Source organism: Oreochromis niloticus, linkage group LG1 (genome assembly GCF_001858045.2).
Source record: "Oreochromis niloticus isolate F11D_XX linkage group LG1, O_niloticus_UMD_NMBU, whole genome shotgun sequence".
Classification (NCBI taxonomy): domain Eukaryota; kingdom Metazoa; phylum Chordata; class Actinopteri; order Cichliformes; family Cichlidae; genus Oreochromis; species Oreochromis niloticus.
Window position 1 is genome coordinate 13,855,706 of NC_031965.2, and position 15,632 is coordinate 13,871,337.

At 41.1% G+C, this 15,632-nt stretch overlaps 1 protein-coding gene across 1 annotated transcript; it reads left to right on the forward strand.

Moving 5' to 3' along the window:
* Window positions 1–1,034: 1,034 nt before the first annotated feature.
* Window positions 1,035–15,003, forward strand: LOC102075753 (phosphorylase b kinase regulatory subunit alpha, liver isoform). Its single transcript, XM_025908717.1, is given in 32 exon segments — window positions 1,035–1,330; window positions 1,448–1,537; window positions 3,223–3,310; window positions 3,313–3,380; window positions 4,188–4,235; window positions 4,414–4,582; window positions 4,740–4,822; window positions 5,195–5,275; window positions 5,375–5,473; window positions 5,559–5,705; window positions 5,810–5,863; window positions 6,012–6,134; window positions 6,248–6,343; window positions 7,650–7,757; window positions 8,024–8,102; window positions 8,478–8,612; window positions 8,705–8,814; window positions 8,923–9,067; window positions 9,265–9,343; window positions 9,437–9,567; window positions 9,570–9,584; window positions 9,677–9,847; window positions 10,544–10,653; window positions 10,754–10,890; window positions 10,983–11,145; window positions 11,625–11,704; window positions 11,787–11,865; window positions 11,951–12,080; window positions 12,200–12,301; window positions 12,529–12,647; window positions 12,782–12,805; window positions 14,951–15,003. Coding segments are annotated over 31 exon segments (3,099 nt in total). The 5' UTR covers window positions 1,035–1,330; window positions 1,448–1,459; the 3' UTR covers window positions 14,999–15,003.
* Window positions 15,004–15,632: the final 629 nt, after the last annotated feature.

Genomic DNA, 15,632 nt, shown 5'->3' on the forward strand with positions numbered 1-15,632 from the left:
CATTACCGTAACTTTTGAATGATTTGCGCAACCTTAAAAATTCCAATGGCTCCTGAAAGCAGCGACGCTGTGCGCACCGTTGAAATTGTCATCATTACGGTAATCCAAATAAGGGTAGACAGGCTGTACCACTCCCGGCATACCACTAGAGAGAGCCAACACACCACAAATGAAGTCTGTTTATTTGGCGCCAAAAGATGAATTGGCCTAAATTTGTACTAAAATATTAATATTTAAAAAACTATAAAAGTCATAAACACCAAAAGTCACAACATAATAGTCCAGCTCCAGCCGCACAAAATGATCTAACATATGTAATCCTAATGTCAAAACTGTTTGGCAGAGGAGCGCGGGAAAATTTTCACTAAAATATTAATATTTAAAAAACTATAAAATTCATAAACACCAAAAGTCATAGCACACCATTCCAGATCCGGCCGCACAAAATGAGGTAACATATATGAAGCTTGTCTCAAAACTGCGGGGCGAGATTCGCTGCAAAATTTCAGGCGGAAACTGGAGAATAATAATAATAATAATAATAAATCCGACGAATAGTAATATGTGTGCCTCTTTCCATAGGCACACATAATAATAAATCCGAGGAATAGTAATATGTGTGCCTCTTGGCATAGGCACACATAATAATAATAATAAGAATAATAAATCCGAGGAATAGTAATATGTGTGCCTCTTGTCATAGGCACACATAATAAATCCGACGAATAGTAATATGTGTGCCTCTTGTCATAGGCACACATAATAAATCCGACGAATAGTAATATGTGTGCCTCTTGTCATAGGCACACATAATAAAGAGAAACAGGAACTCAATAGTGTGGATGCTTAATCAGCATCCACACAATAAATCTAATGTTTATGAAACAAGCCATATAAACTAGCAGGATACTCGGTCAGTTTTCCCCATTTCTAAATAAAGTGAATACGCTTAAGGCTTAAAGCCTTGGAGTAGAAGGAACGAAAGTGATCTGGCGCCCCCTGTCGGCGAGCAGGGAAACAACAAGAACACAATGTTTTTGTTTTTTTTACAGATTGGATGTACAGTCGCTCACAGACGTTTCTGCCCTCCGGCCTCTCTGTGTTTGTGAGACCTCACGTCCTGTCCTCTGCGAGCCCTGACTCGTCTTATTAGGCACTTTGACCGGGCCGTGTGGTCGTGTGTGCCTGAAAATTTATGCTGCTAGCTTAATGTTACATGTTGATACTGTCAAAAAACAGCTGGATGCTACCCGGCTAGCGAGCGCTAGCAGAGCAGCCTCTGCGGGGATCGAGTCGGCGAAACAGGACTGGGAGGATGGGTCGCTGCCTGGTAAGACAGCCTACCTAAGTTATTAAGCGAGAGCCGGTGGTGTTCGAAGCTTCGTTTACAAACAAGCAACCGAGTGTTAAGCGGTCGCTGAGACTTAAACTGTTGTTGTGTGTGCAGTGATCAGAGAGGATGAGGAGTCGCAGTAACTCAGGAGTGCGGCTGGACGGCTATGCCCGGCTGGTCCAGGAGACTATCCTTTGCCATCAGGTGAGTCCAGATATACACCAGAGACGAGGCAGCGCAGTAAAGCTGGAGCACTTCCGCAAAGGTGGATTTTCGTTTTTTGGCAGGAAAAGGGAGTGAGGGCCACTTTTTTCGCAATGTTATTGAGAAACGTTTGAATGAAGCAATAATTCAAGATCTAAATGTGGAAGCACTTATTTCAAAATGAAGTATGTTGCATACTGTGATTACAGTTATTGATGCGTCACTACCTGTGTACTAGTTTAGATGTTGCAGAATGTACGTGGTTGTATATGAAATACTTTCATACATTATTTTGGACACTATAGTCCATTTGAACGTTTAAGTCATGCAAACTTTAAACGAGACAACACCAGGACCCAGTGTTATGGATTTCAGTTATGCACATATCCTTGATTTCTCCTTCAGAAGCATGCTAGGTATGGACATGTTTTGTAGCCCATATAGGTTAGGGTTCAGCCAAAAGTGAGCTGCACAGAAATAAACAAAGTGTGGGCAAAGTTCAGGCACTAGAACAGGCTGAGGACTGGAAAGCTATGTACTGTTATCTACTGGCTCTTGAGCTCACATGAGGCACCATCAACAGCTGTCTATGCTAAACTGTGACCCAGAGAGTACTCAGCTGATAGGAAACGGCATCAGCTTTCCACGCATAGCATGTACTGACATGTCGGGGTATATGTTTCGTGAGAGAGGAGGGGTGACACAATGATGTCTCAGGCTCCTCCAAATATAAACTGCAACTGCTGTATTATTATTACTGGGCACACATTAACTTTTAGTAACTTTCAGTGAAAGGATTCTGATACTTTTTAACAATTTCAGTTTGAATTGTAACCAGCGGGACCATGCTTCCATTCATTTTCAGCTCTGCTCATAGGAGATCACAATAACACATATAAGAATAATAGCTATGATTCTGTGATAGGTGAAGAAGAATCACGCCTCGTTGGCTTAAAGTGTGTATTGGGTCCTGTCTGTGTGTTGTAGTCGTTGGTGGAGTGTTCAGCTGCTAGCTAAAAAGCTGCAGCTGTGTATCTGTCGTGGATCTTTCACACATGGATTATAGAAAAAAGCTCCTGCTCCTTCAAGCTTGACCGAAATTTGCACCAGCCCACATGGACAAATCAAATACTCTCTGGAGAAAAATGTTGTGGTCAGATGAGACAAAGATTGAGCTGTTTGGACACAATGGCAAAATGTATGTTTGGGAGAGTAAAGCTGAGGCTTTCAAACCTAAGAACACTTTACAAACTGTCAAGCGTGGTGGTAGCATCATGCTCTGTAGCTATAATGCTGCTTATGATACTGGTGCATTGCACAAAGTAGATGGAATAATGAAGGATGACTATCTTCAAAATTTTCAGCTTCACGTCAGATCAACAGCTAGAAAGTTGAAACTTGGACACTGTTGGGTTTTCCAAGAGGACAATGATCCCAAACACACCAGAATTGGTTTTGGAATGGAGCTTCTGTAATGGGCTTCCCAAAAAACCTGACCTCAGAAATGTTAAAGATTTGTGTTCGTGGTACAATCATTCAACTCTGAAAAAACCCCAACCTAAATCACAATTATGATCACATTCAGGCTCATGATGAGTGCAGGTAAACTATTGACCACAACTATATCCTTCATACCACCCCTGTCTTTACTATTGGTTAACATGTCACATGTGTCTTGGTTTCAGAACCCAGTGACAGGACTTCTTCCTGCCAGTGCGCAGAAGAAGGACGCCTGGGTGAGGGATAATGTCTACAGTGTCCTGGCGGTGTGGGGCTGGGTATGGCCTACCGGAAGAATGCAGACCGCGATGAAGACAAGGCCAAAGCTTACGAACTGGAGCAGGTGTGTTTGCAACATAAATAGAGTGAGTAAAAAAGGGGCCTGTGCATTCTTTCAGTTATGACGGGTTAAATATTTGAGGATAGCAAAACTTAGGAAAACCTTAATGAATGTGGGCTTTAGTTAAGCTAAAGTATCACATTAGCTCAACAGAAAATATTGTTTTACTCTTAAATAGCTTGAAAGGGAATATAAAAGAATCACATTTGTTTTGGTCAGCACTGCGATCGTAATGTTTTAGTAGGCTTTAGGAAAAAAGAGGATTAAAGAAAGAGGAAAGGATTATTTCACTCTGGCATAACATGCACTGAACATGCACAGGCTTTCACCCATACATACAAACCTACAGTGGATGTACTGAGTGCCATCAATCAACAAGTAGCACTCTGCCCCTAATTATAGAGTAAGGTGTTATAATATCTAACTTTAAAATCAGGCCAGCACTGATAAAAGCTCCTGATTGAGATTCACTAAAAGAATTGCTAAAAAATTATCTAATGTGTATGAAAAAACCCCCAATTCATAGTTCTGTTAGAAATTATTAAGTACATTTTTAGCTCTTGTAACTTTGAGTCATTGTTTAATAGTCCAAGCTGATAAATTTGCTAACCTGTTTGATAAAATACAGCATATTGCAAAAGTCTCGAGCCGCCCTGCACGAGTTCTTGTGGGAAATGTGAGAATAAATACATAGAGCCACAAGAGATTATTGTAGCTGTTTCCTTTCTAGCTTGCTAGAAATAGAAAGTAAATTGCATCACGGTGAGATTTTTGCCGTTTACTGATAGAGCTGTTTTTGTTTGCTGGCAGAGTGTCGTGAAACTGATGCAGGGGCTTCTGCAGTGCATGATGAGACAGGTAAGATATACCCTGGGTTTGAGTATTGGACTGCTGGGTAAACAAAACAAACAACTTGATGACGTCGCTTTGTACTGTGAAATTATTGACGTTGCTGATTAGCTTATGAGGAAACTCATTATAAACTTAGCTAAAGCTATAGACAAGAAACAATGAGTCTTTGGTCATGTGTCTCCAGGTGGCCAAGGTGGAGAAGTTCAAACACACCCAGAGTACAAAGGATTGCTTGCATGCCAAATATGATACTCCCACTTGTGCCACAGTGGTCAGGGATGATCAGTGGGGTCATCTCCAGGTGGACGCCACCTCGATTTACCTGCTGATGCTGGCACAGATGACAGCCTCAGGTACAATAGCGATGCAGACTGCTTTTTTTTAATGTATATATATAATTTTTGCCTTTTCTTTGCCTTGGTGTTGTAACATCATATTATTAAAGAATGAGTTTTCCTTTGTTAAAACAGCTACTGAACACTGAACATGAGTTGTTATCTCATCCCGCAGGTCTTCGTATCATTTCCAACCTGGACGAGGTAGCCTTCATCCAAAACTTGGTCTTCTACATAGAGGCTGCCTACAAAGTAGCGGTGGGTAATATTTTTAGAGGTCTTGTTTGGGTATGTGGTGTCTGGAGTGTGACATATGAGTAGTTAAATGAAAAGACACAGAATAAAAGCTGCTCCCAAAGTATGTGCATGTCGAGTCTTCTACTGTAACACGTCCAGATGTTTGGAAACACTTCTGGGTTTTGGACTGACTTCAGGGTAGTGTATCCACAGGTTTTTGAAACAATGAATGAAAGAAGAATTAGTAGTAAAAAGTCAGAGGTTTGTTTTTTTTGTTTCTGTTATCATAGTTGAATGATAAATCAGTGGAATAGGCTTTTCAGTGCCATGATGAGTTTCAGTCCTGGACAGTTGCCTAAAGAAATGAAGCCATGACCATTTTTACCACTGCAGGACTATGGAATGTGGGAACGAGGTGACAAGACTAACCATGGCATTCCTGAGCTCAATGCCAGCTCTGTAGGAATGGCTAAGGTACAAAGGCTACGTGTTATTTAATAATTATCAGCATTTATGATACACTGTACTGTCCATTCATGGATATAGGGATTAATCTGCGTATGCACGTTGCAGGCAGCGCTTGAGGCTATAGATGAGCTGGATCTGTTTGGTGCTCACGGAGGGCCGAAGTCAGTCATCCATGTGTTGCCTGATGAAGTCGAACACTGTCAGGTATCATTTTTAATTAGCCCTTAGCTATGGTAGCATCACCTCTGTTTGTCCTTCTTGTATTCAGCGTGCTGTTTTTCCCCTTCAGTCTATTCTGTGCTCCATGCTGCCAAGAGCTTCAACTTCAAAGGAAATAGATGCTGGTCTTCTGTCCATCACTTCTTTCCCTGCGTTTGCTGTGGAGGATGCTGACCTGGTGGCTGTGACGAAGTCAGAGATCATAAGCAAACTGCAGGTGAAGTCAAAGCATAAGCAAGCTGGACATTTCTGCCAAGGAAAAGTATGTAGTTTGGTATTTTGACCTGCGCTCTTTAAATTCTACTCTTTGCTTTATTTCAGGGTCGCTATGGCTGCTGTCGCTTTATCAGGGACGGATATCGTTGTCCCAAAGAGGTGATATATTCTAGTATTAAGGCTCATGGGACATGTAAATGCATTACAGCAGTGAACCCAGGGAGGAGGTGCTCTTTTTTAGTGAAGAGTATAGATTTTTATGTTTTTTGCAGGAAAGCTTATGTAAGCTCTTGATCTTTCTCGCTAGGATCCATCTCGGCTGCATTATGATCCTGCTGAGCTGAAGCTATTTGAAAATATCGAGTGTGAGTGGCCTGTGTTTTGGACTTACCTCATCCTGGATGGTATTTTTGCTGGTGATCAAGTTCAGGTAAAGCAACCAAATACACTGGTTCATATGCACTTTCTGCTGTACTCACACAATCATTGAGTCACTTTGGATATGGCTTTTTTAACAATAACAACAAATTTGCTTTTTCACAGGTGCAAGAGTACCGTGAAGCACTGGAGGGTGTTTTAATCAGAGGGAAGAATGGCATTAAGTTGGTGCCTGAACTTTATTCTGTTCCTCCTGACAAGGTATCCTAGACTCAGGAAAGCACAACATACAGTTAGTGCCATAAATTTGGACAGTGATGCATTTTTAAAAATAATTTTACCTCTGAACACCACCATAGTATGGGTTATATTTTAAAATGAATGTGGTTTTTAAGAGTATTAACGAAAATATTGCATTAGCTATGTAGGAATTACAGCCATTTGTAAACATAGTCCCACATTTTGACAGATATATGCACCCGTTCTCATAGTAAGGGCTACATTATTGTGGCATGGTCTGACTTAATCCACCTTTCATTGCTTTATGTTTTGTTCGACTTGTAATTTTTTCAAGTGGTCTTGAGCAGTAATTCTCTAAGCTTTCTGAAGATCTTTCGAAGTTTGTCTTTGGTCATTGGCGTCCTCTTTTTCACTCCAGTCCTCATACTTGACCATTTTCAGAGAAATGCTTTTCATGGTTTGTTGTTACTGACCTTTGAATCATTCTGGCATAAAACGGCAAATAACTCAAGGGATGAACCAGTGTTGTATCAACACATAACAGACAAAAGATAAATTATATCTTGAAGCATTTTGTTACTATCTGGGGAGGACAAAAGAAGCTTATTAGAAATGTGCAAACTCTTTTTTTGTCTACTACATTTCTTTGGCATATATTTCAGTTAAATCACTGCACCTATTTCCCATTTTCCTAGTGAAATATACGAACTGAGGGGGGACTCAAGATTGTGCTGTAAATTAGTCTAAAGAAACTTAATAGAAGATACGAAATTGAGTCTTTCATGAAGAATACTTTCAAAATGTCTGTTGTAATATGACACATATGACATAGGAGCAGCTTTTACATGTGCAATGCTATTGTAGTGTATTATTTTATGTTTTTTCAGTATCAAGTTTAACCATAATTAGTTGCAGTGTCTTCTAAAAATTAAAAGGTAAAAAAAACAGTTGTGTCAAAAAAATTAGTTTTATTTATTATTTTTTTATTTATATATTTACTATTTGTTTTATTCTTGTTTCACAAAATAGTTTGTAGAAGTCATTAAACTTTGTTTAACGACAAATTTTAAACAAGTGAAAAATTAATTAACCACAGCAATTAGCTAATTAGTGTACATTAGCATATTAGCATTTGCTAATTAGCTAATTGCTGTGGTTAATACTCTTTGCCCTGTTTTTGTCATCACTTATATTCTATAAAATTGTAGTTTTGTTCACCTAAGGGTTTTTTTTTGCTAATTTTACTCATACATTGTCAATCTGTTGTTCTGTTTACCTGGACTGTTTCAGTGTATATATCTGTTTATTAAGCTACCACCTCTTGCAGGTTGAGGAGGAGTATAGCAATCCTCACTCAGTAGACAGGGTAGCCATGGGCCAGCTGCCACACATGTGGGGACAGTCACTCTACATCTTGGGGTCCCTTGTGGCTGAGGTAGGTCCTGAGCTATACACCTTAAATGATAGCTAGCCACAAGGCAACTGTTTGTTATTACTGTGTTTATTGCAGATATTTAGATAATGTCACAAATTAGTAATGATGCTGTAGTTGTATTGTAAGTAATGATGATGAGAATACTTCTAGTAGATGTTACTAACAGAAATTCAATACATAAAACCCACCTTGCTTTTATTACTTATAAGCATTCAACGAATGTTATAAATCTTCTGCTTCGTCTTGCCTTTTCTTTTCGGATTAAGGGTTTTTTAGCACCAGGAGAGATAGATCCGCTCAACAGGAGATTCTCTACAAGCTTCAAACCAGATGTGGTGGTACAAGGTTGGTGATTAATTTGTAGGAAACAATTAATATGGGCTGAGAGTTAAAGTCAGATATTAACTAAACACTGCTTTGAAAATAGAGGGACTTTCAGCTTCAGTAACAAATGTCACATTTCTGAGATTAGTCATTTCTGATGTTCTGATGTCAGCATATTCTTTTGTACACACCAATGTCAACACCAATTCATACAAGCACCTTTTTATGCTTAAATGCTTTTTTATCTAACATTCACACTCCAGTAAAGACATCAGAGAGCAACTTGGGTTTAGTAACTTGCCCAAGGATATTTGGCATCCAGACTGGAGCAGCCAGGTATTGAACTACCAACCTTTTTAATATCTAAATTGCTTTTTATACATTTTCTTTTTCTAGTTTGTGTTCTAGCAGAGTCGGAGGAGATCCAGGAGTTGTTGAGAGATCTGGGGATCGAGGTACAGACAATGGCAGAAGTTCTGCCCATCAGGGTCATGCCAGCTCGCATCCTGAGCCATGTCTATGTTAGACTGGGTAAACAAGCACTCTTTTCCTTACAGTGTACAGCTGTGCATGTGAGTTCATATTAAAATAAATAAGAGTACCATCTGGTGTCTCTGCCACAGGGAACAGCAAGAAGCTGAATCTGAGTGGGCGGCCGTACAGACACATTGGTGTCCTGGGAACATCCAAATTCTACGAGATCCGAAATCGCTCTTACATATTCACCCCTCAGGTAAAACTAGGGCACGCTGTAACCTTGTTATGTTAACCACATTAACATTAATGATTGAACAATAAATATTTGAATTTCTTTATTTCTGCTTGGGCTCCCTTTGTTCAGTTTCTGGATCAGCACCATTTCTATCTGGCACTGGACAACCAGATGATTGTGGAGATGTTACGGACCGAGCTGGCCTATCTCTCTTGTTGCTGGAGGATGACAGGACGTCCGACGCTCACATTCCCAATCACCCGTAGCATGCTGGGTAATAACCAAATCATATCAGTCTGTAATTGTTCTACATAATATAATTAAGAATGTACTGTATTTTTTAGCTAATATAAAAAATAAACTTAGATGTTTAGACCGCATGTTCAAACAGGAGATGACACTGCTGAACACATGAACTGTGAGTAGCTCCTAATTTTTTACCTGATGAATGTCCATCTTTTTTCTGTCTAGATGAGGATGGAGAAACAATTGATTCATGTATCCTATCAACTCTAAGGAAACTGCAGGATGGCTATTTTGCTGGAGCGAGGTTTGTTTCCCTCTATAACTTAAAACAACAGATGATGTGAACTTTGTGATTAGAGAAAAGTTTGTGTCTGAGTACTTTGGCTGACCACTACAGGGTGCAGATGTCAGACGTCTCCAGTGTCCAGACCACTTCGTTTCACACTCGTCTCAGCTTCCTGGATGAAGAGAATGATGACATATTGCTTGAGGATGAAGGCGATGATGATGATGGATATGGAGAGGAGTATCCTGTGGTCCCTCGGGTAATTACTAATTGTCCAAGACTGTACAGCAGTTGAGTGGTACGATTACTTTGTCCTGTGTGTAAACATGGTTCAATTCTTTTTAACTCTAGAGGACTCAAAAGATGTATTTGACCAGTACCTCACCCAGCTCCTTCACAGCACCACCACCAAGTGCCATCTTCCTCCCATCCAGAGGGGGCAGCACCACGTCTTCAGTCCAGAACATACCACAAGAGACATCCTGTCTCTTATGGCGCAGGTCCAGGGCCTGAACGTTCCCAGTGAGTTTCTCAACAATTTAATGACCATGCTAGTTTTCATGCTAGTGCAGATATATTAACCATAATGTGTATTTAAAAGATGGATGTGGTCACCACGATGCCACCAACTGGTTTGTGAGGCCTTGTCTTGAGCATTTTGGTTGTTTTGTTTATCTGAGACAAGCACGGTGTCAGTGTGACTGAAAATGTTTGCTGAGGTCACACATTAAGCAAGGACGTAATTTTCTCGTGAACGTCATTACAATTAGTTCAATTGTGTTTCGCCCCCTGCTGGCCATTAGAGAGACAGCAGGTTTATGGCACTCAAGCACTGGCTTCACCCTCCTAGCACATCCATCTTTTATAAGGAGTCTGTAATGATATAATAAGATTGATGTTAGATTTTTTGACATCAAAGTGACAAAACTCACCAAATCTTGTCAAGACACTAAGCCGTTGTCAAGCCTGTCAAACCTGCAAAGGTCTGGTCTACCTCCTGAACCCAAGGACCGAGTCATCACAGTGCAAGCTGTTACTGCAGTAAAAACTGTGATTGAATGAATTTTCTAATAATAATCCAGTAATAATCAAAGATGTCCTCCCTGTTTAACAGCAAAGCAGAGACCTTAAAAGGCATTCTTTTGTAATAAGCTGCCAGTGTGTTAAAAAGCAGAGACTCTCTTTTTAATGCTCTGTTTTAATGAAACATATTTTCAGAGTCTTCCATGTATCTGCCTGTGACTCCGGTCAAGAGCAAACATCGCAAATCTCTCAACCTTCTTGATGTTCCTCATCCTCAGCACGGCCCACAGGCGAAACAGCACAAGGTAGACAGAGCATATCCTTCCACCAGCCAACTCATTTCTCTCATGACTTCAGTATTGCTGTGAGTACATTTGTCTAACCCTGGCACTTTTCCATTACTAGCCACACTCTGCTGCTGATCTTCACCTGCCTCGAGACTCTCAGGGCAACACAGACTTTGCAGCGTTGGTCAGGCAGCTAAAAGAATGCCCCACTCTTCAGGACCAGGCTGACATCCTCTACATTCTCTATGTGATGAAGTATGATCATCAAGACAAAAGTAGAGCAAACGTTTGATTAAAAAATGCTGCTTTTGTAATTGCCCATCCTGTGTTTTTGTTCTCTTGAGCAGAGGAGCTGATTGGCTGGTGGAGTTGTCAGGTCCTGGGCAGGGTGGGGTCAGCGTGCGATCACTGTTGGAGGAGCTGTACGTGGAAGCCGGAGCCTGCAAAGAGTGGGGGCTCATTAGGTACATCTCTGGAATACTGCGCAAGAGGGTGGAGGTCCTCGCTGAGGTCAGTGTCTTAGGAAAAAGGTGGCTTAGCACCTGGTTAGAGATTATTTTAAACGAAGTGTGTCAGCAACTTGCAGCAGAGATTATGTGCTTGACTTAAACACCACTAAGTAGTAAGACAGCACTACCACCAACAGCATGATGATGCCATTCCACATGTAGCCACAAATTGACCTTACAAACATGTACCATAAATCATGTATACTTATATATTCAGTCTTTAGCTGTGTCATTGGTATCTTCCATGTGGCTCAGTCACTGTGATCAGATATCTGGACTCTGTTCTGATCCAGTGTTGTTGAATCATTGCTGTCTCTTTGTTGACCTACCCTATTCCTCCTGCTACAAACAGCTTCAGTCACTCACTCATGCTGCAAGTAAGAATTAGGAAGTTCCTAATAGGTGTGTTTTGAACAGGATCAACAGTGTCCATGACCATTTATTAATAATTCATTCCACATGTATTTGTCTTTTCTGCAGGCCTGCACAGATCTGATTTCCCATCACAAGCAGCTGACTGTAGGTCTACCTCCTCAACCCAGGGAAAGAGTGATCACAGTGTAAGCCGTTATTGCAGTAAAACAGTGTGGCTGAAGAAATTTTCCAGTAATAATCCAAGGTCTCTATCCTGATTCTTTTCAGCCCTCTTCCTCCGGATGAGTTAAACAACCTCATCTACGAAGCCAGTGGTCAGGACATAAGTGTAGCAGTGCTCACTCAGGTAAGTCAGTCACTGTTTGGACTGTTTGATGACTTTTTCCACACGCTGATCTTACAGCTCTGAACTGTGTGTGTCTGTCGTGTAAGAAATTATGGTGTATCTAGCCATGTATGTGCGCTCCCAGCCCGCTCTGTTCGGGGACATGCTCAGACTCAGGATAGGACTGATCATGCAAGTGATGGCCACTGAGTTAGCTCGTAGCCTGCACTGTTCTGGTAGGAAAAAAACACCAAAACACAACGTACACATACACATGCACGCATAACTGAGTGGATGAGCAAAGGAATTAAGTCTGCAGAGTGTGCAATATGAAAGGCTTGCAACGTCTTTGTAGGGGAGGAGGCGTCAGAGAGTTTGATGAGCCTGAGTCCATTTGGCATGAAGAACCTACTGCATCACATCCTCAGTGGCAAAGAATTTGGGGTGGAGAGAAGCAGTGAGTTTTGTTGTTCCCTACGCATCCATCCCTTATCCCTCAGGAACAGCTGAACACCTTTTTAATAATCATGGACATATATTTTGTGGCTCTCACACAGAGTCTATATATTCTACACCAGATCATGAACCTTGTTACTTAAAATGATTAATCAGGAAAAAATGTATTTGACTTCCCCCTAAACAATCCAGAATCTTTGATCTGTGACTCTTGTTTCTTTTCATCAGTGCGCCCAATCCAGTCTACAGCCACTAGCCCTGCGATATCCATCCATGAACTAGGTCACACGGGAGCTACAAAGACTGAACGCACAGGAATACACAAGCTAAAGAGTGAGATAAAACAGGTGGGAAATAATAGGACATAGAATTTTAAGTATTGTAATTTAAGTATATATATATATCATCTGCTTCAAGTGCCTTTTTATCTATCGATCTATCGATCTATCGATCTATCTTTCCTGTTCTTCTCTTTTTGCAGCTGGATGACTCTCGCCCTACAAGTGTGGGTTGGCTTTAATAATATCTAGCATGTGACTTTTTCTGACCTTGGTCTAAATGACTAAATCAGTCTAAATCCATAGCTGGAGCGACTCTCATTCCATCCCATGACAGTAGGAGTAGGAAAGAAGACAGTAGGAAAGAAAAAAAAAACAGAGAAGAACCTGAAGTTTCTGTTGTGCTACATTAGACATATCGAAACTCACAATGGATGGAGGCTCACACAGAGACACACACTCAGTATAATACCTTGCTATCACAACAAGACAAGCGGCACAGCAAAACAGCGCCCGCTTAACACTAATACCACAAGACTTGCACATACCAGTTCTTTGTTTAATGGCATTACTTTAGCTTTTCCCTAAGTCTCATATGCATTTTCCCTTACTCCCAAATCCAAACCAAACATCCTGCCCCTCCCATCAATCCCCAAGTAAAGGCTCTTTTGCATTTCTCTTTGTCCTGCTTACACTTTGCAATTAAGCAAATGGGTCATTAGTTAAACGCCACGGGCAACAGGACACACGAGGAGTTAATCAGAGTGGATTGATGGACCACTTGCAAGGAGCACGGCGCACAGGCGCATGTATCTGCTCACAGAAGCACATGCCCGCTTTCACAAGCTATTGACATTTCTGAAGAGTTAGCCTCCAGTAAGAAGCGCATACATAAAATTACAGAAAATGGCAGCAGCTGATGAAAAGCGGCCTGATCATTGATTCGTGTTGTCAAACTGTGCTGAGTGGCAGTTTCTTCAAGAGGAAACGTTGGTTGAATCCTTGCCTCGGGCCATCAACATTCAGAGGGAGACAAGAGGATATTTTTCCAGCAAGTGATGGTGCGCGGCCCAATCACCGAGGTCGAAGACTGCTGACAAATCATTTTCATGAAGTATTTACAAATACAACTATTGATGGGCAAACCACATAGGATTTGCGGATGCTTGATTCGCACCGGGCCAATTGATACGATGAGTACGCGGCCCGTGTCCAGACAGGTGTGAGCTCAGTGTTAAGCGGTCACTTAAGCTTTGGAGACAGAGGCTGATTGTGAATGCAGACGTGTTTCTCAGCCCTTTTCTACTTTAAACGCTGGTTTCTCTGAAGGCATGCAGACCATCTCTTTTTATCTGTCTTTCTGTTTCTCTCCCCTTTGTCTTGCGCGTGCAATTGTGCTGTAGATGTGTGATGGGTGGCACTCTGGTAATAACATGCACAATTGGCGGGATTTTGTTTTTGGAATATGCAGTAAAGAAAAGAAGACCAAACTATCACCAGATCCCACACTGCATGGTGGAATTTTAAAGACCCATGATAAAGTTTATTCAACTGTAGCAGCTTCAAACTAATATACATGTATTTGGTAGTGTGGAAGCTGTTACAATGGTCTAGGAAAAACAGAAATTCCCATTTTTAGGGTGCAATAAGTAGAATCCCTTACACTAGGTAGGGTCACAGATGTTTTGCAGAAGCATGCACACATCCTAAGAAGAACTACTTTTTCTGTGAGTGACTTTTGTAAATTTGTGCAGCACATTCCCGTCAGAGCAGCAGATGTTTAAATCTTCCACCAGATAATGCTTCAGCCCGCACGAAGCTCTGCTGGAGGAGCTGCTTAGCATGTTAACTTTGCAACACAATACATATGCAGACATATCTGTAATAACATCAAAGCTGTTAATTCTTCAAATTCACTTGGTGGAAGAAGAGGAAGCTACTTTTGGCCGCTCCCTTGTTCACAGGAGGTCGCCGTTGCGAGCAGATCCGTATGTTTGACTTGGCAGAGTTTTTATGCCGGATACCCTTCCTGATGCATCCCCGAAGGGATTTGTGTCTCCTCCCAGGAATGAACTAGGGATCTTTTGCTTGTTAAGCGTACATGTAAATCCTGACACATTTTTAGTGTTTACAGAGTTGCAATCTTACTTAATTTTGCAGCTTTAAAAAGGTGGACCTGACTAATGTTTGGTATTAGAGCCTTTTAAATTTCTGCACACTGTCTTAATTTAAAAACAATTAGCAACCACAATGCATTAACACATATATCAAGAAATCAAAAAGCACAGCTTCTCCAGAATCTAATGAATGACAGAGATTCCCCTGATTTCTCAGATAGTGAATATAATGTTGGATTAATATTTCTCCACTAGATGGCAGGCTTGCGGTCCCTTCAGTCTTTCAACACTGAACCAGACTGAACAGGTAAAATGATAATTCAAAGTCAAAGCTTAAAAGACTGATGCAATCCATAGATCAGATGAGTTGTTTGTTCCTGGTGTAATACAGTCAGAAAATGTTGTGACATTACTTTCTTCCGTTGAGTCAGAGGGAAAGAAATGTTTCCCAGTCGCATGTGATCTCTCTTCCTTTGACCTTGCATGTCTGCCCTTTTGCTGCGAGCAGGAAAAAGAGAGCGACTAATGGCGAGCCAGCCGACATGTCGGACAGGAAGGACATGTCAGAGAAGTAACAATGCCACAGCATGGGATTTGTTTAGTCGGGCACACTCAGCACTATCTGATCTACCAGAGGGACAACAAGAGGAAGGAAAGCCTGACAATATCCTGCAGACTTTGAAGCAGTCAAAGCACTCAAAGGTATAAAACCACAAAATGTTGGTCAGCTCAGAAAAATGTTAGGCCTTCTCTCCTACTACAGATAATACATAAAAGACTTCTCCAGAAAAGCAGGTTGTTTGTATGAATTGTTAAAAGCTGGCAAAACCACAGAGAACTCAGACACCACAAAAGGGCCAAGGGCAAGACCAAAGAGAGCCAGTCAAGTTGTGCCCTCCTCAAAACAAATTGTGTAGACTGACCAGCATCAAAGTGC